Genomic DNA, 26,284 nt, shown 5'->3' with positions numbered 1-26,284 from the left:
TATTCAACCAATGTTCCCCCCGCAGCGTACCTCAGATAAGGGCGGAGGGACAGGGACACTAAAAAGAGAGTTTGGCAAGATGATTATGGCACAAGTCGGGATGGGCGGAGCCCCCTCAATAATTTAGTGAAGCAGCCATAATAGCTCAGTGGGGGGGAGCGTAAACTGAAGATCTAAAGGTCCCGGGTTTCAGCAAAAGTGACTGAAAAGTCTCAGATACACGCTTGGAAAAGTCACTGATTACACGCTTAACATCGCGTGAGGCAGATTTATAAATCCTAATTAAGTTTGATATGCCCCTAGGCAGGGTCGGATTGGGATCACAATTCGGCCCGGGCACTGACGAAAAAAGTGGCCCACATTCAAGAGGCGTGGCCCATATTTAAGGGGCGTGGCCCACATTCAAGGGGCGTGTCCTTTCATGATACACCATTTGCACAGACAAGGAATGAAAGTGGGAGGATACTGTTCTTGCACAGGACACAGGGCCAAGGTGACAATGGCCTACATGCTGAGCAACTAAAAAAAATAGCAAGGCCCCTTTCTGTCACAAAATTATTCCAGCCCTCCAGCACAGGAGCACCTGAAAAGCAGCAAAGCCCCTGCTATTACTAACCTACTTAGCCCTCCCCAGACCTTCAGCTCAGGAGCACATGAACAGAGGTAAGACCCCTGCAATTAGTAAATTAATCAGCCCTCCAGGCCTCGGGAAAATGTCCTGGCAGGGGAGCACAAAAAACAGCTTTCTGGGTCATCCAAGGTGGCCAGCTAGCCAGGAGGGAGGCTGAGGTAAAGCTCGAGCATGGGAAGTGCCTTCCGAGTGTGTTCTGGCAGTATGAGTGTTTACCGTTTACTGTAGTATTACCCTTGTACCTGTGTATGGTACCCTTTTGTAACTTGCACACGTCACTTTTCTCTGGTATCCCACTGTATGCTACCTCTCACTTTTGTTTGCTTTAGATACTTGCACAAGTGCCACCATTGCCTACGTAACGTTTGTTCTTGTGTTTGAGTGTCTGCCATTTATTGCAGTATTATTCCTCTACTTGTACTTTGTACACTTTGGTAACCTGCACACATATCACTTTTTCCTCCTGTAATGTACCGATTGCTACCTCATGTATTTTGGTTGCTCACTATTGTCACTTTTGATTCATGTAACTTAACGTTTGCTTTTGTAATTTGTCCACTTGTAATTTTTCTCCTCATGTATTATTGCTGTTCCTAGTGTGAAGCGCTCTGACACCTTCGGGTAAAGTCCGCGCTATATAAAATTGCATAAATAAATAAATAAAATAAAAAAATTCCAAACATCACCTGGCCCCCACAGCAAGACCCCTAGGGTACTTATAAAATGATGGGAACATTCCCTTTAGTTGCGTGAAGGTCCCCGGCGGGACCTATGTTTGATCTCTTCTGTTGCTTAACGATGCAGAGAAAGAGCAGTGCAAGCATTTAACAGCATGTATGTCTGTCAAAAATTACATATCAGCACATTTTGTTACTCTCTGAAAGCAGTTACAGAATGAGTCTAACGCGTGGGACACCATTTGGCGTAACAGCGATGGCTGCCGTCTTTGGTGCTGAGGAGCAGAGTTCGAGGCTTCACGTCCACTCAACATCCGAGTCTGGGTGAATCGCTACATTTGCTGCACTAACTGAAAATAAATAGGTTAAGCAAAGCCTGCAAAATAGTTTAAGTGGCGTTTATGAAAAGCCCTCTAATAGTGATGGTTTCCATAGCTCTGTCCAGAATATTGTCAACTTTCAGGCATTTTTGAACTCAGTTAAACTTTGCTGTGTGTAAAATAAGCACATAATAATAATAATCTGCTCGTTTTGGGTCCAAGTCTTTTAGAACTGTAATTTTGTCTCATTATGACACCCTTCCACCTCCATATAAGGACAAGGAATCAATGCAAAGGGGTTCGTTTTGGGAAAGTTTAATTTTGGCAAAAGTATCAACAGTCGTTTTGAAAGGTGGGGACTAGAGGAAACTTAGTTTACACATGCGATTGCTATCCTGGACCAACCCTTTAACACTGTTTCGTATTGCAAGGAAGCTTTCAGTAAAAAAAAAAAAAAGCTATAGTGGCATGCACCAGCCATCTTGGATGTGAATTTGCATTTGTTCATTTTATTCTCGGCGTTCAGGGCCTTTTCCTTCCCGAGGCTTTGAGGCCTAAGGGGTCGCAAAAGGAAACAAGGGGCAAATATCCAAAGTAGAAAAATAAATAATGTGTTTAGGGAAATAAGATTTTTAGGCTTATGTTCTGCGGCGTATTAAAGCCCTCAGATATAATCCTTACGTAATAACTTGACTGTAATGCGTGGAACCAGAGCAGCCACCAAGTTGTAAGCAAAACACGCTCTGATTCCGACCTTATTCTCAAAATACACAATCAGGTCTACTTTAGACCATTAAATTGTGAACGCCCATACAAGGAGGTTTGGTTTGCCAGTGACTGCTGTATGTTGTGTTGCGTGTGTGGAATCCTTGCATGAGCAACTAATGCATTTGTAGGGTTATGTATAATGTACTGCTCTCACGTAGGTGGTTTAAACTCTTAAACAATCCCAAACCACCCTTGCCACCCACCATAGTCTTGCTGCTCCATCCCGAGGCCCTTCTCGTTTATAGGCTAAGGAGCAGTAGGGCGTCCTTTGCAAAATATTTCAAGCTGTGCACTTTAATTGATACACTTTCCTTTCCGTGTTTCAAGCAAACATGTATTCCTGAATAAGACTGCATGACTCAATGTGTAGTAGTTGTATAGCTGTTCAATGCCTGGCAGCACAGCACTTCGAATAGTGTGCTGCATGGATAAACAATTAAAAGGTCCCAAAGGCGAGACCTATTGGCTATGCCAATGCTTGTTGAATTAGGAATCAAAGTACAGAGACATACAGAAAGAACAAGGCACAAAAACAAAGAAGAGATAGGTAGAAAGAAGTGATATGGGCAAATAGCACTGCCTACTGGAGAACACATCGGTCCTGGAACACATCAAAGAGAGAGAGAAGACAGACAGGAACTTTAGGCTGAAGGTGAGAAAGATGCGAAGAGAGGCCTTTGGGCTGAAGGTGAGAAAGATGCGAAGAGAGAGTACAGGAGGGGTCTGATAACTATGATTATTCTTTTTACCTGATGTCAGGTCAAGGAAGTATGTCCTTTGTTCTCCCCCAGGGTATAAGATGTTGAAATGGTACGAAGCACCAACTTGACTGACCAGAGACTCAGAAAGGAAGAGCTCAATGGCAGAAAGCAACTCATCTGCGCCAAGACCTGCAGCGTTGCAAGAGGGTGATGGAACAGCCAGTTCATTCTCCATCTCTATCATTTGTGATGGAAGCTCTGAAGAGAAAAATGTAGGACAGACAGCAAGTTAGAGCCATGAATCAGGCGCAAATGGGAAGTGCAAGCAGCCTAGAGAACCTTTATCTGGAAAACCTCTGTCACCATTGTAGCAGTACAAAACACAGGACTGACACATGAATCTTGATATAATTTCAAGGTCTAAATTAATAAGTCTTTATTACACAAATGTAACCACTTTTACAGCACTAACTCAGCAAGGTATATATAATAATTATTCACTTTGTATAAGTAAAACACTCCCTTTTCTTGGCTACAGTAGGTTCAGTAGCCATCTGAGCAACATTACAAACCACATTGGATCGCTACATCCACTCAGCCTTCACAACAGAACGCCCGCTTCTTCTCTTTCCAAGAATGCAATACAATTCTAAAACAATTGCCTTACGACTGTGCTTAGAGATGTGTAAAAGGTTGCCCTTAGTTACGAATAAATGAGACTTTAAAAATTAGGACTTGTAACTTCCGTCATTACACTCTTTAGTGAACTCAAACTAGAGTATTTGGATGCTTTAAATTACTATATATTTCCTAAAGAATGGACAACAGCGACTCTGATCTGATGTGAATGTTATGTTGCTTAGTCCATTTGACTGCTAATAAGTTTGGCTCTGTGTCCTAAACCTGCATGGAAGTTTCCAAAAGTGCATGCCGGCACCCAAGCTTGGTCAAAGAAAGTTTAGTGCAGATTTATTGAGGTGAAGTTAAAAGCGAAATTCAAAGGTCACCAATTCAAGCTCCCACAGGATTTAGGACCATAAAATAGTGAATTATCCAATGTAGTTTCATTGATCCCTTTGAAGTATTCAGCAGTTTGAGTAAATTAAAAAGGCTAAATTTAGATGCACAGTTTGTCAACAACTCAACAAACTGAACTTCGGATCTGATTGGCTAAGAAGAGGGAAACTATTTTGTTTCCATATCCATTCGCGGAATGTAAACCACTCTCCTACATTATGAGCCACATTCTGAAAAGGTGATTGCAGGGACAAGTAGGAGCAGATCCTATCCAGAGGGAGGACGAGGGCTCACATTAGAAAATGCCTTTTTTCCCAGAACATCAAAAATGTCTAATTTCCGCTGAGGAACATGTGAACTCATTTGAGAACTGCCACAAGGCTTGTGAACAACACTTCCTGAATCACAAACTGATAAACACATTTCCAAAAATATTACAATGTTAGGTAAAATAAAATAAAATAAAATAAAATAAAAAGTCATGGCAATTCCTGGGCCGTGTATACATGAAGTGCACTTCCCCTCATTGCGCCAGGCGCACCTTTTAAATGGTGCACCCGGAGCAACGAAGGAAAATGCTCTGGGGTTAGCACATTCATGTTAAAAAAAAAAAGAGCAGCTGCTTTGAAGCCGCGCCGTGTTTTCACAGTGCAGGCGCCACCCTGCCCGCACTTTAAAGAGGGAATAGAGATCCCCTTGTGACTGCACCCGCCTGCAAGGGGATGTGTGGGGGTCCATGGGACCCCTTTTACCCCTCCAGAGGGCTGCCATCAAGGGGCACACTCACGGCGCGCTTCCTGAGAGCTTGTTTGCTTCTGCTTCCACTAATGTAATACGGCACTGGCGAAGAGGCAAAGGGATTGCCTCATTTGCATGGGGTACGGCCCCAAGCAAATGACAAAACGCCCTCCAAAGACAGTCAGTAGAAAAACCGAAGCACACACACCCAGTCCATGATTGAAGTATACGTTCAATATAATAATCTTCTTGTGTCAGAATTGTAGTGTAAAAGGTACTTTATATCTGCACAGACATGTAGCAGTTTAGTAGAAGTACATTCTTCTTTACAGATAGGAAGCCAACACGTGTTTTGTCCGAAGACTTCAAGGCTGCAAAATGATATTAATAAATGGTATTTGTACATGTGCACATATTGTAAGGGACACAAGTGTTTGACTTGACCGGAGAGGGCCCAAGTGATAGATGGTTTTTGCATGCTGACTTGGTATAAAACTCTTTCCCAAACCTATCTTAAACTATTGGGATTTCTCCATGGATTATCTACAAACTTAATACTCCTTATATCATCTATCTCCTGGACTCTCGCCGGTCAAATCATTAAGACACTAAGTTATAACATTGAGCCCCTGTGGTGAGGGACACCATGTCAATTTTCTACTTGTGTCCTCACCAACAACGTTGCTGTTACTGTGCTAATATAGCTGTGCGGGGTTGGATGGCATACACATCGTTGTTAATTTCTACCCTCAGAAGATAGCGCTGGTGCTTTATTAGCGCCAGCACAATTGGTATTACAAAAGAGGCCGCCCAATTCTCTGCGGCCACTTCTGTAATACCAAAATGCACAGGGGAAGTGCAAAGCTGGCGCAAACGCCTGTTCCACCCTCGGGGCATTTGTATAATATGCCCCGTGTCCAAAGCCAAATATGCATGGCCACAAATTGAAACCATTATGTCAAACAACAAGAGAGTGTCGTCACACAAGAAAATAGTTAAGCACAGTTAGTTGAGAAGGATGAAATCAACCTAAAAGTTCACAGTGGAGATCAATTAGGGTTTTCAGGAAGCCCTCACTCACCACCCTGGGTGGTGACATGCTTCATCATCGGGCCCACCAGGAGAAGCCGAATGCTTCCCTGGTGTGCTACAACGCCAGATTACTGCGGAGCGGGTTTTTCATGACAGTGATGTGAAAAAAATCATAAGTGAATTAAAAAATGCCAGCGCGCTGTACCAGACAAAAAACCTTTATTCTGTGATCAGCCGGGCATTAGTTAAAATTTATGTGTCGGGAAATTTACCAACTAATGGGTTGGGTATTTCCACTTAGAGTGGGGTCGACATGTTTCTGCCCATTTATGTGTAGATTTTACTGGGCTTTCATCAGGACCATGTAACAGTGTACCTCGGTGGTGTAGGCGCGCTCAGGCCCACCCTTGCCAGAGGACGTGAAAGTTAAAATTTCAGTGTAAAATAAGTGCAAAAAAGAACAAACCAGAAAAAGTGGGTGGTCCTTCAGAGTTTGAGGAACCTGTGGTTTGTTATTTAAAAGATCCACACGTCATGGGTCTCGGGAGGGGGGTGGTGGCGACAATGGCACAACGCCAAACACCCGCTCGGCACCTAGCGATTCCTGCTACCGGACCCCGTGGACTTCAAATTGAAACCAGCCATAAGACATACCGGGGACAATGTGCTCTATGAGAGATGAGGGCAGGAGCAGAGGCAAATGGCATACCCTTGTTCATGTGTATTATGAAAAAGTCTGAAAGTTATTGACAAAACTTTAATTTTAACTGAGGTTATAGTTGTCTTCTATATATATTTCTTTGTTCGGGTGCGATGCATCCATAAAAGATGCAGTCGAGAATTCGTACAAAAAAAGAGAAAAAATCATTACATGACAAATATAAAAGGCAGTTCAATCAGCTAAGACATCATAAAGAGTTTAAAACAATACAAGTTGATAAAACTGTAGTGGACAAGGGTATGCACGCCCACGTGCTAAAAGGACTTGACCAGAGCAGACCGCACAGGTTCAGTCAATTCTAGATAACTTAGATCTGTAGGCGGCCCACAAGAAACTTATCACTGCGCAGAGTGTGAAGCGGTTAGGTAACAACTGTAAGTGCAGGAGTGCCACTTTATCTTGCCTAAACTTCAAACGTTTTAACCAGGGCTGAGGGAAGCGTTGTCTGGCCAATGAGAAAAACAATAATATAAAATGGAACTTGTCCCGAGGAGATTGAAGATCGCAGTCACAGGGACCACGTTGGTCTGGCGGGAGAAAAAACTTGCCGGGGATGCTAAAAAATTATGAATCTGATTGAATCTGAAGCGTATGATTAGGAATCTATCATGAGCACTTGAAAGGGCAGAGAGGTATGGTTCAATGCCCGGTACTGATTTTAACACTACATAGGCCGGGATAAGCCGCCAGGTAGCTTGCCTGGCGAGGAAAGCTATCTGGCAGTTGTTAAAGTTTGGTAAATCCAGGCCAACTCTAAATTTGTTAATTTGTAGTTTGTTGAAAGAGATTCCAGAACGTTATGTACTCAACTGGATGCATACATAGAAAAAATATCAAACGGCCATGAGCTCTTACTTTTCACACGTCATTCCACTACCTGCAACATCACCTTATTACCTGAAATATTACCTATTCATCAGCATATCCATGTGTGCAAGTAACCCATTAACACCATGCAACCTTAAGACGTAAGTCTTCCCCCATTTTTCTACCTATCCAGACCTCCCCTTCTTTCTCCCCCTCTTCTTTATGCTTCTTGCTTTTTTCTTTCCGACTCTTTATAACTCTCTCTTTCTCTTCCCTCTTTTGCTTTCTCTTTTTCTACGCAGTTGTTACCAACATTCGAGCAATACACTTTTATATTGTACCGTAAATCTATCTTGCTTCTATATAATCGTACTGTATTAATCTATGAGAATATTCGACCATGTAATATTTCTATATAACCTTAATAAACATATTTTGAAATAAAGAAATTAGACAGACAGACCGATAAAGCCCAGAACAATTTATGGTGCGATGGGAGTTTGATTTGCTTAGTTCCTTAAATGGCAAATTTTAAGGTGCTGTGCCGTTGATCCTTCACCACTAAAACGGCCTTTTCTGTTTACGTTGTCTGTTTCAAACTGAATGTATGAGCAACTTTACCACATATGTTGCTTTAAGAGGAAACATGTTTCAGTTATATTCAATGCTGCCACCTTGTGCCACTTGAAGGGTATTACCACCTGTAACCATTTTACAATGCATACCATAAGGAAGGGTCGGTACCAAATAGGCAGGCCCACTGGAATTATGCGATTGTGCGGTCGCGGCGATTTTCGCATTATAGCGTTTCCGCATTTGCTACATAATCCTCTGCATAATCTGCAGATTTTAACAAAAATACATTTTTTTTCTCCCTCAAACGTTTCAAAAAGTTACTAAACATGCAACAACACGTGGTGTTGTTTGCTATGGGTGACTGGTCGTCTTTCTATAGCTTATTGTTATATTTGGGTGTTAAAATGGTATTTAAAAGATGCACCTAATGTCCAGACAGCGTTAATACTGTAAAAACAATGTGCTGCATAGTTCGTCATAATTTGGCTTTTTTGCAGCATTATTTAGTAAACCATAAGGCAGCAGCAGAAAGCAGCACTGTGCAGCATAATTAATGATTCTGTATTTTGTATAATTTCATTAAAACTGCCCTTGCTCTCTTCCAGAGTAAAAATATGTGTGTAACATATATTCAAAGTTCGTAGCTCAGAAAATCCTCTGTGCGAACACGTCGGGTAATAAAAGCTGTGCGGGTTTCATTTTACGCTTAACAGCTAGGTTTATAATCTTTTCTTCTGTTTTAGATTTGCTCTGAGTTCGCACTACAGAAACTGTGGAGCACCTCTTCCACAGAGTAGTTTTGTGGGGGCTTGGCGGTAGTACTTGCAGTCATCTTTTCAAGTTTTGCACCAATGGAATTTGCAGCACACTTATACGAAATAATAGTGATAGAGTGAGGCAGAAGAAATATGACATTTCCAGGATCACACAGACTTGGACAATTCTCTCTCTGCCTATTGTAAGGAAATACCTCTTTTTCCATGACGTTTTGGACTAATGCTGTTGGTTTTTCGACTCAGAGTGCACTGAGGCCTGCTAGCCAGACTTCAGTGCCAGTGTTCTAACCCTTTGAAAAGTATATATAGCATTGGCTACCCCCAATCAGCATAAGTGAACTTACTTTTGAGTACATAATATGTGATACCAGGGGTACCCAGGTCATGCAATTTAAAGTGCCCACTCAGGGTTGCAGCACTAATTGAGCCGCCCTGAGTTTGACTAGGCACATCATGACTTCCAGCCTACACTGCCGATTGGAAGAGCAGCTTTAAGGCGGCAAGTTCGAATGAGACATTTAAACTTATGGCAAAGCCCAAACCTGCCTGAACGGTATAAATAGTATATGTATAAAACACCTCTAAGAATGGGCTATCAAGCCCTAAGGCAGGGTGTTGTATATTATTAACTAGGACATATATTTCAATTTGTCCTAACAATAAATCCCACAAATTGTTCCGTTACTGTGGAAGGGTTGGTAGCCCCATTGGCAAGTGCAGGGTTACATGCTGACCCCGCAGCAGTGCTAATTTCTGAATTTGACTACCGAAATTGGTACTACAAGGTATCCAATTAATAGTGGCATCAAACCTGATCATACCCAAGTCGGATTGAAGGTCACTATTAAGAAAAGGCTGCTTCCTGGGCCGGCACAGAAAGAACTGTGCCTGTGGTACCTGGCTTTTGAAAGGTCGCTCCATAGCGCCAGACAGAGAAGGTGAACGTCAAGAGTCAGGCAGAGGGCTCCCTGTTCCAGTACAAGGGCCATTTAAGCTTGAGACTGCTTTGTTGACCATGTAACTGTCCGAATACTCCTTATTGGAGCCCATGACCGTCACCATATTGGAAGTGATCACTCAGTCCTGGGCGTAGTAATCAAACAACTCTTTAAAGGTTTAGAAAGTTTCTGAACTTTACGGTTACCAATGCTTGTTTGCAGTTTTGAGTAAAAAGCTGAGATTTACCTTTTACTGAAAAATCTATCTCTCTGTTGGATTTTGCTCATTGTGGTGACTGAAAATTCATAAAACTATAATCTATTTTTATAAATTGGTGCCAGATTTCTTTCATGTGTTTTGACTTTCTTAGTTCGTTGTTTAGTGCACCTAAATACTTTACACTTGTTTCTTTGTTTAAGCCTTGCTGCTCGAAGCCAGAGCTACCCAAGGTTGAGCCAAATATTTTACAAACGATTCTAACAGGGCTCAAGATGGTTCTGTGAGTGTATTACATGGTGAGGTAACCACACCATATAATACTCCACAATTCTAACACTTATCCTTTGCAGGGCTTTGAACATCAATGGGGAATTGAATGGCCATGGCCATGGTTGCAGTGATACAGTAGTCTGCTTTATGCAGACTTGAATCAATCAATCAATCAATCAATTTGTCCGAGTTGAGCTTCAGACGGCTGAGCTTCATCCATTCTGCGACATCTTTCATTCCGTCCTGGAAGTTGGCTATGGCAGTGAAGGGGTCTTTGGTGAGGGAGAGTATCAGTTGGGTGTCGTCGGCGTAAGAGAAGATGTTGATATTGTGTTTGCGTGCGATGGCGGCGAGGGGGCTCATGTAGATGTTGAAGAGGGTAGGACTGAGTGAGGAGCCCTGGGGTATGCCGCAGATGATCTTGGAGGCCTCGGAGCGGAAGGGTGGGAGGCAGACTCTCTGGGTTCTGTCGGAGAGGAACGATGTGATCCAGTCTAGGGCCTTTCCTTGGATCCCAATGTTGTAGAGGCGGGTTATTAGGGTGCGGTGGCAGACGGTGTCAAAGGCTGGATGAGGGAGGCTGTCTCTCCGTTGTCCATCAGGGTCCTGATGTCATCGGTGGATGCGATGAGGGCGGTCTCGGTGCTGTGGATGGCTCTGAATCCGGACTGGGATGGGTCGAGCGAGTTGTTTTCTTCAAGTACTGCTGTCAGCTGTTTGTTGACGGTCTTCTCGATGACTTTAGCTGGGAAGGGGAGGAGAGAGATGGGGCGAAAGTTCTTGAGGTCTTTGGGGTCCGCTGTTGGTTTCTTCAGTAGGGCGTTGATTTCTGCGTGTTTCCAGCTTTCAGGGAATGTGGCTGACGTGAGGGAGTTGTTAATGACGTTCCGGAGGTGGGGTGCGATGATGGTGTCGGCTTTGTTGAAGATATGATGAGGGCATGGGTCGGAGGGGGAGCCGGAGTGGATGCTGTTCATGACGCGGGTGGTGTCTTCGGTGCTGATGGGGGTCCATGCGTTGAGGCTGGAGGCTGGAGGTCGTTGGTTTGGTGGTTGGGGGGCGGGGTCTGGGGTCCGACTTGAAGGCAGCCTAACTTGCATTTTTGCATTTCTAGACTTTCCTGCATGCTGGAAGTGATATTAGTAATGACATGGGCATTGTGAGGGCAGTCTCCACAAATAATGGGGGCCATGGCTCTTCTTCATTCTCTTTGCATTCCTGGTATGCCAGCTTCAGTAACACATTTCTCTAGTGACTCGTAATTTTTTTTAATGAAATAGATAGTTCTCGACTATAGAAAAAAAGTCCTGTTATTTGCCATCAATGACTACGTTCTGTTTCTCTTTGTGCTGAATATATGATTGATCTTATGAATATATAAAACACATTTTTGCATTTTGGACTTTTTTATGCAATTTTATTTCTATAATTCAGATATCTTCCGAAGAGCCAGTGATCTTATTAACTTATGGGTCGAGCTATGGAGATTTTTACTTGAAGCACTGGTGAAGGGAGGTGGACTTGTCCGAGGCTTGAGGGCATGTTGTAATAAAGAAACAGATGGCCACACACAAGATATCTCTCCAAGAAAAGCCACAGATACAGAATAGGAAAGTAGCATTATTGGTGAAGTATAAATGTACACGGGATAGTCCCACCAGGAGCACAACAACTTCTCTGCTCAGTCTAAAATTCTTACAACCGACTTCCACTACAACTAACATATAAACATTTCACAACATCGTAACCAAGATATAGCAGAGTGAGGAAGACATCAACAATGAAAGACCCTTAGATGTCTGAGAATATGCTGAATGAGACCCAGGGGCAAGAGCTTCCTGTAAGGAATACTGGTATATTGCAGAGAAAGGAGGAAGCGAACTCCTTCAACTTGGAATTTGACTCTCTTCAGGGCAAAGTTCAATGCTTCCAGCTTATGTTAGGTTATGTAGATTAGTACAGCCTACTGTCACGCGGGAGGTCGTCCTGGCACTGAGCAGGTGTGAATCTAGTCACACATAAGGCCTTGTGGGACTACTCAATAAGCCAGGTCTCCAGCTTCTAATGGAAATCAAGAAGTGAGGAGGAGGCCCTTATGTTTAAGTGATACAGTCATGCTTCCAAGGGAAGTTCAATTCAGTCTTTTAATCAGTTAGGTAGCCCACAGCAGAAGAACATGCATTTATTTTCTCAAACCTACATACAAACACATTAATCTGTCCAAAACTCAGCTATACAGTCCTTACCAGCATGCAAGTCTCCATCTTGGGCTGCATTTTGATTTGCGACCGCAAGGCTGTTGCTGAGGAAGTGCATCGCTAGCTGCTGGAAAGGCCCAGCTAGCCCTTCCATTCCTGGGATGGATGGGGGCATGATGAGGTTGCTGGATGGCATGTCATCGGGCTGCCTCAACACTGCTTCCAAAATCAACTCCACACGGTCCACCTCTAAGCCCCAGTTCTTGGTCTTGCTGTTGATGTCCACCTAAGCAAACAGTGGCAAAGACAAGGAGCTAAATATGGGCGATAAATCAATATTATATGCACTTTTCACTCTGCATGCTAATGCGTGGCACAGTGCCGGCAACAAGATATCACATCTGGGTAAATAATCAATCTAATCCTTTCTCTACACTGAGCAACATATGCTACACTATGTATGCCTTCATTATTTCGATATGTCAGGAGACTTCCTGATAGACCTACCACATCATTTATCCAACCACCTCCGGTGTCTACTGGAGTGACATCCCATATAAAAGGCTTCATGTACACAATAGGGGTCTAACTCATTTCATATATCAGAAACCTCATCAAGAGCAATGGATGCTCCAAAAAGTCACATTACAAGCTTCGGCAACTACAACATAGTCTCAGCCACTGTCATGTGTGTTGCTGGCACAATGCAATTTAATGGCATAACTCACTCAAGTAAGATTCCACTAAACAGCATGAGGTCGGTAACTGGGAGAGATTGAGCATCTGTTGACGTGATTAAAATCAGAAACAGTGCAGCAGGCTCTCGTGATGAATAACACTTGACAAAATAAGATTTCTCCCAACGTTCCAAAATTAAGCTGACCAGCTTCAATTCATGTTCCAATGTCTGAGGAATTACAGCCACACAGTGTGTTTGTGAGTATATGGAACTTTTAAATGCTAAGCCATGATCCAGTGCCTGGACAAAATCACCAATGAGAGGCTTTACATGAACTCACCAGCAGCTGGTCACCTAAGCGCAGTTTGTCCATCTGAATCTCACGCAGGTTCTTCTTGATCAGCATGGCAGTCATGAGGTTCTGAGCCGTCATGCGTGTAGCAGTGTTCAGGTCCTGAACAGCCATGACTGACAAGACCGGATTCCAAACACGGAACTGAATGTCAGCACCAATGGAGATCACAGCCCTGTCTTTTGAGGTCACCTGTGTGGAGACATGAGACACATACTTTGTTGGAACTGCAGACTCTGCTTCAGTTGTAAGGCAGGTTGTGGTTAAGCGTATGGACTTTTCCTGCTTATTAGGAAATGTGGCAAAAGCATAGGGCCAACCACCAACAGGGAATGCTATTGGAATATCTGTTTTGTATCATGATGAGTATCTTCATGTTATATTAGGCATATATTTGTATAGCGTGTGAATCATCCGTGTGGGGTATAATATTGTCTCTCTGTTCATCTCTAAGGTGTCACAAACACTTGGACCAGTTGTACTCTTAAAAATGATACCTAGGAAGGGAGGATTCCGTCACTCTAATAAAACCACATCAGCCGTGTTGCAACATAAACCCCTTTGGTGCAGAGGACTCAAACCCTGTGCGAACTTGTTGACATAATATCCCACATCCATTGAGAAGGGAGAGCATGCAGTCTACTTCCTTTGATACAGAAAACCTTGGCCCACACTGTGAAGAGCACAGCATTACATTTAAGCACCACGCACCTTACATGGTGGGACACTGAAGGCTTTTGTCCGCAGGTCCACCCGCTGCCATTGATCAATGAAGGGTAACACCACGATGACACCAGGACCTCGGGGAGCCTTAATACGTCCCAGACGGAAGAGAACCACTCGCTCATAATTGGGAACTGTCTGGAAATGAAACATACAATTAGTTCCGAAGCATTTTTAGTTCAAGAAAAAGAAAAACTGGTCTGAGAAGCAGAGTAATACTACTACCTAACAGGATAAATCAGACGGAACCAAAATTGCATCCCTAGAGTGAGCTGTACTGACTGCTTCACCACCTGTTTAGTTATTCTTTCCTCATATACGAGTTCCCACATACCACATCACACGAGCTTCTTTGCTGTTCAAGTCACTTTGTTTATGGTGAGATCTATCACGTCATGGGAAAGACTGCCCACACTACTCTTTGATAGTATCCATACTTGCTGTGTTGCCATAAATACCTGCAGTAACTATGTGGAACCCCATATAAAAACAAGCATTTACAATGCAATGGTCTCGGCATTATTAAAGGTAGAGCTGTTGGCATTGCTCATGACATTTTTTTTTTTTTTTAAAACATAAATAAATTGTATTGTCATTTACAATAGCAATAGGTGAGCATTAGAGAGTAGTAGAGAGTATTCGCGGACACAGAGCCGCACACACACACACAGACAGAGCCGCGCGCACACACACAGAGCCGCGCAGCCACACACAGACAGAGCCACGCACACACACACACAGACAGACAGAGCCACGCACACACACATAGAGCCACGCACACACACACAGACAGAGCTGTCTGTCTGTGTGTGTGTGGCTCTGTCTGTGTGTGGCTCTATGTCCGGGAATATTCTCTACTACTGTCTAATACTCACCTATTGCCATTGTAAATGACAATACCATTTATGTATGTTTTAAAAGAAAATGAAAAAAAATGTAATGAGCAATGCCAATAGCTCTACCTTTAATAATGCCGAGACCATTGCATTGTAAATGCTTTTTTTTTTTTATATTTACAACAAGGGGTGGTGAGGGACAGAGTCTCTGAATTAAGCAGAATACTCTCACCCAGTCAAGAGATCAGGGCTAGATCCAACACCGTTTTTTAGCTCATTGCACCATCCCAGTTTCAGAACCTGGCTGTATGCAAATTAGTCTGTCCCTGGCCCAGTGCATCATGGGAACAGGGCAGACCAGACTACAAAAGCCAATTCTTACACTGGGAAGGAAACAAGCTTCCGGGGACCGGTTTCTGGCATTACAGCCGTCTTCGGCCCGGCTTGCTTGAATCCTGATGGTGCAATGAGCAAGGGACTCATGTCTGAGTATACCCTTCCACACTTAGGGTGGACAAAAATATTTACAACAAGGGGTGGTGAGGGACAGAGTCTCTGAATTAAGCAGAATACTCTCACCCAGTCCAGAGATCAGGGCTAGATCCAACACCGTTTTTTAGCTCATTGCACCATCCCAGTTTCAGAACCTGGCTGTATGCAAATTAGTCTGTCCCTGGCCCAGTGCATCATGGGAACAGGGCAGACCAGACTACAAAAGCCAATTCTTACACTGGGAAGGAAACAAGCTTCCGGGGACCGGTTTCTGGCATTACAGCCGTCTTCGGCCCGGCTTGCTTGAATCCTGATGGTGCAATGAGCAAGGGACTCATGTCTGAGTATACCCTTCCACACTTAGGGTGGACAAAAATATTTACAACAAGCTTTTTTTTTTAAGCGGGCTGCTTCATTTCCAATAGTGTTGCTGTTCGATCCACATGTAAACTAAAACATGACCTAGTTCACTGCTTTTATAAAAGTCCATTATTTTTTACACTTGATGCATAAAAATTAGCATTGACAAGGCCTATGGTTTTGGCATTTGAATAGCGCATACACAAAATGTTTTTTCGAAGCATCCCTAACACACAACGCAGATATTGCATAGGTAGTAGCAGTGTAGGTTTTTCTAACACAACACAAGTGTACTAAAAAAATGGGAGTGTGGGTGAATGCGTGTGAGCGTATAAGAAAGTGTGTTTGACAGAGTGAGTGCATTTATGGGTGTGTGTTAGGTTAACAACTTAGCAAAGTGCAGAGATTTAATATAATGTGGAGATGTTGGAATTTTCAGTGCTAATGGATAGCCACACTGATCCAGAACAATGGACCTGCCCCCCCCCCCCCCCGTCCCCCAAAAAAAGGGAATAAGTAAGCGCACTGAGCATCATAATAAGAACCGCCCTGAGGTGTGGGTCCTTTGTTATCACCACCCGCACCTATAGCAACTGAAACAGTCTGAATTTAGAAGATGAAAAGAAGGCCTTGTGCCGGTGCCTCTGTCCCCGTGCAAAGCCAGTCTGTGGTTCATGGTCAAAAGCCCCCAGTTGATATATTGTTGAGTCTCGAACATCACTGAAATTGGCACCCATGTAATGGATGTATCGAGTCCCCTATTAGAATAAATGGATCCGAACTGGCTTCAGACCGTCAGCACTTATTAAATGTACATGGTGTGCAGGACTTACTGACCATATGTTTGACAAATATAAGGTGACTATGGAACAGTAGGAAAACTTTAGAAAAGTTGCTGAGTGAGCATGGGACACTATACATTATTTCTCGTAAATATTGTAGAATTGTTTGACTGAGCTCAGTTTCTCTGACATGTGGGAACAGTTCATAAAAGGCGCTTAAGTAGAATGGGCATTTGGCGCAGCTGATTATAGAGTAGGCATGGAATGTCAGGTAATATGTATAAGCAGTGGCGTGAATATGTGACATAAGACACAGTTATCGCAGTGGGTAAGGAAGAGGAATCAGGGGGCGTTTATAAATTATGTTGTGAGAAATTAGTACAGATATTAGAGAGAGTGTCCGTTTTAACAGAGCGTTGAGCTTAGGACATAGGGGCCGTTTATAGGCCATGGCATGTAAGACACGACATCAGACCAAGTATCAGAGGGGGCGTTTACAAGAGAAGCTGAGTGAGAAACATTAGAAGCAGTTATCAAAGTTGGGCGTCATCATCTAACATTTATTAGAGCAACTCTGAAAGTTGCAAGTGTGCGATGTCGTAGCTGCAATTTGAGTAAAAGGCACCGGTTTATCAGACCTCTGTTAAGTATGGGACATACTGTGCTGCTTATTTGAACTAAAGTAATATTAATGAAATATTAAGTGGACTAACGAGAGCAAAGAAAAAGAAACGATGACCGTAAAGTTTGTAACACTTTTGGAAACAATATTTACACCCGTAGGAGTTTTGACTCCCTTTTACAATAAATGTTTTAATTTTCCCATTCTTTTTTTTTTAAAAGCAAAATAGACTGTTGTTGTTGGACTTTTATTTCGCATGGCCTCCCAGGCACAATTTCAGGTGAAATGTTGGGCCATTTGGAGAGGGTGGGAGATAACTTTTTCTTGCAAATGGGTGTTTGACATGAAAAAACATCTACTTACGTCACCACATAAGACGGTTGCCTAAGTCCCTGACCAGTTCCATGTAGTTTATCTAGCTTGTTAACTTAAGTGACGATGTCCCACACACAAAAAGGTTTCTCTCGTATCTCTTCTCCAGCAATAAGATGCTGATCTTCAAACTCCCCTCTCTTCACTTTGCCCTCCCATAAAATACTTCAGAGAAGACGTCCAAAATGATACTTTATCACAACTAAAAATTGATTTATTGTCAGGAAGAAAAAAAAAAAAAAAAAAAAGGACGATGCAGCTTTAGGACACTGTGTAGGGAGGAGTAATACTCGTCAATAGACACAATACGTTGTGCAGTAGACAAAACAATGCAAGCCACCAAGCAATTCGAGGAGTAAGGGAGATCTCAAAAGCTCTTATTACAGAAAAGGTTGGAGACCCCTTCTCTAACCTCCAGCACCACCAATTGAAGAAAAATTGCATTTTGGGGGGTGGGGGAGGGGGGACATGAAATCACCTGCTCAATGTGAAATAATAAAACACGAACAATCAGGCTGGCCTGCTCGCAAATTGCATGATCATAGACAAATATTTTATTTCACCCAAACTTCTATTTTATCATTATCACATATACGTGCACCTGAAATTGCGTGATGTGAACTGTACAAAAAACACGTTTGTGTTTGATTTAATACACAATAATGATACTCCATCTATAATAAAAGTGTAGGCTACATTTTGGTTATACATGACAACTGACTGCTACCTAGTCCTCTAATGGCCCGGAAGTAGGGCTGCGTGAAGTGGAGGAATGTTCAGAGTTGCATTTTGGATAAGTATTGGTGCTAATACGTTTCCCTCAAAGTGGTGATGTGTTGAATGTACTTGGGTGAAATGCTTCAGCGTGTTAAATAGTTTGCATTTTGAAGAGATGTCAAATTTTTACATGACGGTTGCATGATTTACATGCCAAAAATGTTCAGAGCCCGGCTCGTGCTCTTAGAACCAAGCCAGGCCCTCGCCTCCCTCTGTAAATGTATTGGCTGCTCCATCTCTAAGGTGAAGACCAGTTGTAAACAAGAATTTGCCCCGCAGCCGGCTCTTTTCCCACATTTAAAGCCCTCTCACCGCACTCGAAAGACGTCGCCCCTCTTGCAGCTCGTAAACAGGTCGTTGGTGTACATGGCCCGAGGGTCCGGTCTCCGCTGAGGGGCATCGAACCAGCGGTCGGGTGCAGGGCGGAGGAGCTGGTAGGGTGCACCGGGCGGATGACAGAGCTGGGGGGGACAGTGGCGACCCCTCTACAGCTGCAGCTTTGTAAACAGTGACAGCCCCCTGTTCCAGAACCCCAGCACAAAATGGAGGCGAGCTGCAGAGGGCGCCCGGGAGGAGATTATAGAGTCCGGGACAGTCTAGCAGCCCAGACCACCGAGAAGGAAGGTCCAGCCACGCCACTCTATTGGTGAAGCGGAAAATCATCGAGTGGCAGGAATGTCTAGTGGAGAGGCCATAAAGTAGTTGAAGGTAAGGCACAACAAAACACAGCGACGTACACCGGCGGCTGAACACAAGTAAAAACCACAGCACCATAGAAAAGTTAAAAGGCTACAGTTTTATTTAGTATTTTCTTTATGGGCCACCTTATCATTCCATAACATAAACAGTTACTTGGTCCACCGTAGGCGGGTGGCGGGGCGCGCCTGGTCTTGCTGCGGGGTTAGGTCGGATCTTGAAGGGGAGCAGCGGCGATCGCCTCCAAGCTGTTCCCGCAGCACCCCCGGACGAGAGTGAGCCTGACAGACTGCACTAGGCAGCGGCCGCCTCCGTTCGGCCTCGCTCCGTCGCCGCCCCGCCTGCCCGCTTCCTCTCTCCTGCTCCGCACCTACGCCTCCCTGTCAGAAACCAGGAAAGGCTGCAGGCGTCAATAACAGACCATAGAGTCCAAGGAATGTCTCTGGCGCAGACCATAGAGAGAGAAGGAAGTTACTCTCAGACCATAGAAGGAGCAATGTTGCCGCCATAGCGTTTGAGAACCCGGACGATCGATCCTCACCTCACAGCAGACGCGAAAAAATGGCGCCCGCCAGCTTCTGAATTTTTCAGAATCGGGGGCGTGGTTTTGCTGTTTTGAGTGACAGACAACGTCACTGTCTAAAGAACAGCAAAACTTACGCCCCCAAATCTGAAAAAGACGGGGCTAAATCGGAGGGACGCATCTCTCCTCCAATGGCTGGCCTCCGTTTAGGAATCCAGCCAATGGAGGAGAGACAGGGCAGTGAGGCGGGTTCCAAAGCGTTACTAAGGGACATTAATTCTCCGACCTCACACTGCGCAAGCGCAGCCTTTAGGTCCGAGACCTAATGAGCACTCCAGGACAGCCCAAGAGGCTCCACGAGCTCTTAAAGTGGGTGACTACAATTGACAAAATGATTGGTTGCTGGGTGACGACAATGCAACCACTAAAACAAGCCACTGTCTTTTTTATCAGAATCACAAGGGCTACTTTTCTGGACTAGTAGCAGAGATCCAACCACCACTGGGCATCACATGCTTTTAAACAAATGTAATCTACCAGTTTTCGAGTGTCATGCAACCAAAAACAGAAAACTGGTTAAAGAAGATATGGGACAAGGTCATGGAACAAAATGTATACTTTGAAAGAAAAAGCCTCTCAGTATTTGAGTCCAGAATTTAAACAAAAACATACGTTTTCACATTCTGGAAACTGTACATTTTGTCTACTATGTGACAAAGAGCAGTTTCATGGCTTTGCATCAAGCTACTGCTGTTGTCTCTACATTGCGTTAAGTTTCTGGCAATGTTGTACAGCTCATGGTAGAGATTATATAGGTTTCTGAGTCACAGTATTATATATTAGAATCTAAAATGCCGTCTCTCTCAACTATTGTCGCAGGATTGATTATTTAGTTGGTTATCACAGAGGTCAATTGGACTTTCCAATTAAGTTTTTCTAGGACTCGATGATGTAAGCAGGTAGGATTAGGAAATATAGGTTGCCTGGCCAAGAAAGAGTGATACATTTAGATTGGCCAATGACCAACTGACCAGCAGAGACTAGGCAGAGAATGTGGCGATGCCCTGTGCCTACAGTCCACAGGGTGCAGCCAAGCTCTGAGTGTTGGAAGGGTGAATGGTATGCCCTGCACTGCGAGCGCAATATGCACAACTAGGGCCTGTGTGTCATCGGATCAGATCTTGGGCAGGAGCCGAAACCCAGAATGGCAAATATTACGCCCTCCAACCAAACCCTATTGCACATGTCCAAAGGTCGTGATCAGTGGCTTTGGAGACACAAGAATTTGGCAAAGGGCATGGCAGAAACACATTCCCTATGCCCATTGCCCGCTCAACATGGTCGAAGGCCTTCCATGAGGTATGGGACTAGACACCGGTTTTGGATCAAGGCCACATATTGTGGTGAATGCCCATTACAAAGGTCTTTAGGCTGAGCTTAGGGCTTTTTTGTGGCAAGGAAACAAGGTGTAGGTTTGCCTAGTGTCAAAGCTTAAAAATAGAAACAGTGCATATTTGCCACTGCTTTAGGGATGGGTACCACATATACGTCCACACTATGGAACCTGTGGCTGTTGCAGATATCCAAAGGCGTTACCTGGCCAGTGATGCTCTGGAGGCTGAGGGACTGGTAGTAAACATGTCCAAGGTCAGTGCCTTCTATCCTATGCCCACTGTATTTTGGCAAAAACATGCACAGTGTGTTCTAGATACAGAGACAGGGTATATAAATTTACAAAAAGCTTTGACATTCAATTAAACATTAGCTACGGTTGTTTAGGAAGCATCCAAGAGACCTAAAACAAAAATAACTTAAAGCTACTGTAATGCTACTTATATTGCACAAATCCTGCCCACATTACAAATTTACCAGGTCATTAAGCTCTACAAACTTAATGCCTGTCCAATGCACTGCTCATGCACTCAAATATGGTTTTACAATAAACATCGCAAATCACATTACTGGTTGAACACATATCCCATCATGAATGACATCACTAAACCTGCTCAATATATTGCCAAATGTTTGACTATTACCCAAATTAGCACTAGAAGTGACTTTGTTAAGAACTTTTTTCAAGCGTGAGGTCAAAGCGAAAATACCCTTACTTACTAAGTACCCAAAGGGTACCCAAAGTACCCTTACTTACTAAGCACAAGACATGGACTAAGGCCAGTCATATTTTGACTGTAAAGTAATAGCCCTAATTGAACATCTTAGCACCATGGTAACTGAAGCATCGACGCCTGCGCAGTATTGCCCCAGTATGTAATGGTCTATACTCATTCATTTTCTACAATACCCCAGTATGTTAATCTCCTAGGCCAGAATGCACAATGTCCCTTTATGTAAAGCAGCATTCTCAGGACAGTATCCACAATGTCCAAGTATGTGTAGCATCACCCCCAGGCCCATCTGCAATGTTCCAGTATGCAATGCACTACTCCCTAGCTAGTCTCCACATTGGGCTCTCATGTAGAGTAACGTAGCTAGGACAGTACCCAAAAAATACAAGTATAAAAAGCAACATCCTGAGGCCGGTATCGCAAATCACCATTATGTTGTTAATATCGTGCTTAAGTGGCACAGTGGTTGCAGGTGGCGGACACCAACACTTGAGCATTTGAGACCTCTTTTATATACTTCAGTATATGCTTATGAGTGTATGTACTTTGTGGGCTCTGGAGATCAGCCCAAGGACTTGTCTGCTTCCGCTTTGGGATTTTTTTTCGGTTCAACTGCCTCTTTTTAACTTTCTTGATAGAAAACGACCAGCAGAGGTCAGTAAAATACCAGAATCACTTTAGTATTCTCTAGATTCCAGTCCATAGAAATTGTCTTCCACGAGCACCTGTAGACAATATCTTTTTGAAATCTTGTATTTTCAGTGATATGACCACGAACACCCTGATTTTATATTAAAAACAGAGCTTTGGACTATACCATTTCCCGCAGGCTGATGTACTGCATAGCTAAATACATATAAGGTCCCAAAGGTGAGACGGATTGCATTGTAAATGCTTGTTTTGGACTTGGGATATATTTTTCATCAACAAACTTTGATCCACAGCAACAGAGAGAAATTCGGAAAAGAGAGCAAAAAGGAGGAATGTAGGAAAACAAACGGGAGAAAACAAAAGCTAAAAATAGCCTACAGCAGTGAGATAAAGAGACATGAAGTGTAGGATGATGGGGGAAAGAGGCATGAGATAGAAACAAGAATAGGCAGTCTTGGTATTCTGCAAACAAAGCAGTATTTTCCATCACCCTACACTTCCTATGTCTTTATTTCACAATTAAAATTGGATATTGCTGAGTAAGTGTAGGACTTTATTTTACTTCTCAGTTGCTCACAGATATTTTGTTAAATCTGGTTTTGCACTTTGTGTTTTAGATTTGGAAAACTGAGAAGTAAAATAAAGTCCTACACTTACTCAGCAATATCCAATTTTAATTGTTTTTCACTTTTTGTTTTCACACTGCTTTTCTTAGTCGCCACTTATATTTTAAATAACAATACTTAGTACTGACGTCATATCACACCAAAGGTTTTTGGAACAGCCTAAAATAACACCATAGGTTGTCTTCCTTTTTCCCTTTCCTCCTGGGCAAGGAGAACCCAAATGATGTCAACAAGGGCGGTACAGAGTGGCTACTGATGGGAAAAAGTACCCATGCCCTCGAGCTTTAGCTCACTTATTGGTGTCACACTTGGGAGCTGACTTGGGTCTCCACCTCTAATTTATACATTTACACACTTGTTGTCTTTCCATGCAGAAGTCTTGTGATCACAGTGAGTTTATTTTGTTGCTTTCTTGACCCCTAGATATAATTGTCGTTTTTAAGGGAAATTGTGTTCATACATCTGCCCCAAGACTCATCTTGTGAAATAACTGTTTAAGGAAGTTAGTTCTGTACTAAGATTAGTAGGCGTGCAGCATCAAACATAAACAAACAGAACAGTGTTATAAAACCTTCATTGAATTGAAGTGTTGGATATGACCCAAAAATAAAATACACTGAAATGTATGTGTTATGGTGAACTATGCAACTATGGGCCATATGTATCAAAGTCTGCATTTGCGATTCTCAAATAGCGATTTTTTGTGAATCGCTATTTGAGAATCGCAAAATGCTATGTATGCAGGGTTTGCAATAAATGTTGCGAATCCTACATATTCCTTAATTGCGAATCAAAAATTGCGATACGCAATTAAGGAATACCTCCCCATTCATTCCTATGGGCCAAGAGGCCCATAGGAATGAATGGGAAGACATTCTCAATTTGCGATTAGCAATTAGTGAATCGCAAATTGAGAATGCAATTTCAAGGGTGCAAGGGTGTCAAAAGGACACCCTGTTGCACCCCTGAAATAAGCATGGGTGCACATGTGGCGCACATACATGCCCTAAGGGCATGTATGTGCTTCACATTGCACTTTGAAAAATGCAAAAAAGTGAATTTTTCAAAGACATCACAAATTACCACCAACTTTAAGTTGGTGGTAATTTGCGATTCCTTAAGGCCAAATTGCACTTTTTTGGTGCTTCTTACATTGCATTTAAGGAATCACACAATTTGCGATTCCTTATTTTGCATGCAGATTTGCCTCATACATACCACAAAGCAAAATAGCGATCGCAAACGCCGAAATTCTGCGATTTTCGGCATTTGCGATCGCGATTTTGCTTGATACATATGGCCCTATAACCCTCCGTGCACTACTTATGATCTCACAATCTCATGTATGAGATTGTAAATAGCAACACATTTTGCATGTGCATGCAGTTACAGCAACCTACATAAACAGATGACTTCAGAAAACACATTGATGACATCAGTGAAGCCCAGTAGAATCAATGGATTGACAATTACATTTTCCTACCCTTAGGTATGGGGGCCATGTTATGCCCGGGCCGTTTTTTCTATGGTCAATCCGGGTTTCAGGACTAGCCCCATACCATGATGTTTCCGTCTACAGAGTCAAACCTGGACAATTAGGGTTCTCTTACTCAATGTCTTACTTATCGAAGCCAAAGATGACAAACCAGCACTGGGATGCTCCCGGGTAGCCATGCGCTATATAAATACCAATTCAATTCAATTCAAACCCTTGAGATATCACCTTAGGCGTTGTTTCCCATTGGATGCCACTAATGCGCTTATACACTTTTTGATTAAGTTGATTACTTTTCATATGCCCACAGTTCACATTTATCCCATCGCATCTAGCGGTAATTAGTCCCCTTAATCTAAAGGTACCATCCCGCTCATACTATGACAATGTTATTTCATGATTTTTCTTACACTACTGTGGGAAACATTTTAAGTGCAAACCAATTTAAAGTTTAATCTTTGCATCCTCATTGTGATAGTTATATAATGTGTGAGCAATAGCAATGAATAAACCATTGCCATACAAAACAATACAATGAAATTAACTTCTATTGATAGTACATGGAACTATTGAAGCCAGTGTTCGGTTGGTTATCAAATGGCAAGCCTGCACCAAGAGCCAACAGAGCATTACCAAAATGCGTCATCTGTGGTTCCTGGGGCAGTGTGACTGTGTACAGTGTGGCCATAAACCACACTCTACGCCCACGGTCCATCCGGCACACCCAAAGACTGAGCCCTGACAGTTCTGGGGGCAGGTGAAGAAGGAGAAGAGCTATGCACTGTATTCTAAGTACTGCTTACAATGAACACTTGCAAAGAAGTAATTCTTTGAAATTAAAAATATAATTGCTTAATTATTGTGAATTTAAACCCAATAATGATATCTTTCGTTTTGTTAATCGTATTAAACTGCTGCTTATTGACTATTCAGGCACACATTTCTGTCAATTAAGGCTTTCCATTCGAGGCAAAACCTGGTTTTAGAAACTGTAATATGGATCACTAATATCATTTTTAGGTCGAGGCTTGACAGCGCATGCGCTGTCTGCAAGACTGTTGTAAGAAGCATAGCGAGTGTAATCCTGCCTGCTGGCCGCCATTGGTTAACTCTTGCTTAAATATTATTGCTTGGCTCCTAATTGGTCGGTGCTCCGATACATCACTTCCGTTTTTATCGGAAGCAGCACCGACCAACTACAATTTTATTACGCCCAAAGTGTTTCTGTGTAGTATTTAGGGACTACTTGTTTTATTGTGTGTCATCACGACGCATAGTATGGCGCCCAGTTTCATGTTTTATTATTTTGTAACCATGGCGCCCGCTTTCATGGGGCGCCATGAATATAAGTTAAATTGCAAGGGCGTCGCGGTTTATATTTTATCACCGCGCCCACTTTCATCATTATGTAATACTTATATCAGCTTCCCTATGGTTGCATATGTAGTAGAGGTACGTGCACTGAAACAGTGCTTAACGCTCGCTTTGATGAAGTGTGACCCATCTCTGCATTAAAGAGAAACAGCCGTGCTCCGAGAAGGATTAAGGTATGCTGGGCATTGCAGTTTGCGCAGCTTGCCATCACAAGCTTTGCACACTGAAATTGCTGGTTGCAGTTTCCTGCTTTCCGCAGTAGCTTTCTACTGTGTGGCCGTGCTATCGAGGAAGAATTCGGCGAGTGTGACTCGAGTTTACTGCGTGTACAACAAAAGAGCCTGGCAAACCAGAGGGACTCTTTGCTTGGCTCAATATGTGCAGGGGGTAGGGTGGGTGGGGAAGGAA

The 26,284-nt window shown here is 43.1% G+C and overlaps 1 protein-coding gene across 2 annotated transcripts in view; it reads right to left on the bottom strand.

The window, feature by feature from the left end:
- The window catches only part of STOML1 (stomatin like 1), an 86,677-nt gene that overhangs the window by 48,003 nt on the left and 12,390 nt on the right, over window positions 1-26,284 (bottom strand). For both annotated transcript variants that reach the window (XM_078685063.1, XM_078685064.1), the window contains 4 exons: window positions 14,133-14,282; window positions 13,410-13,613; window positions 12,439-12,676; window positions 3,146-3,355 (listed from right to left, as the gene is read on the bottom strand). In XM_078685063.1, the coding sequence (XP_078541189.1) occupies window positions 3,146-3,355; window positions 12,439-12,676; window positions 13,410-13,613; window positions 14,133-14,282 (802 nt within the window). The remainder of the gene's footprint in view (window positions 1-3,145; window positions 3,356-12,438; window positions 12,677-13,409; window positions 13,614-14,132; window positions 14,283-26,284) is intronic.

This window comes from Lissotriton helveticus, chromosome 3_2, assembly GCF_964261635.1.
Source record: "Lissotriton helveticus chromosome 3_2, aLisHel1.1, whole genome shotgun sequence".
NCBI classification, from domain to species: domain Eukaryota; kingdom Metazoa; phylum Chordata; class Amphibia; order Caudata; family Salamandridae; genus Lissotriton; species Lissotriton helveticus.
The sequence above is the reverse complement of the archived record's forward strand: the minus strand, read 5'-3'. Positions and strand labels throughout refer to the sequence as shown.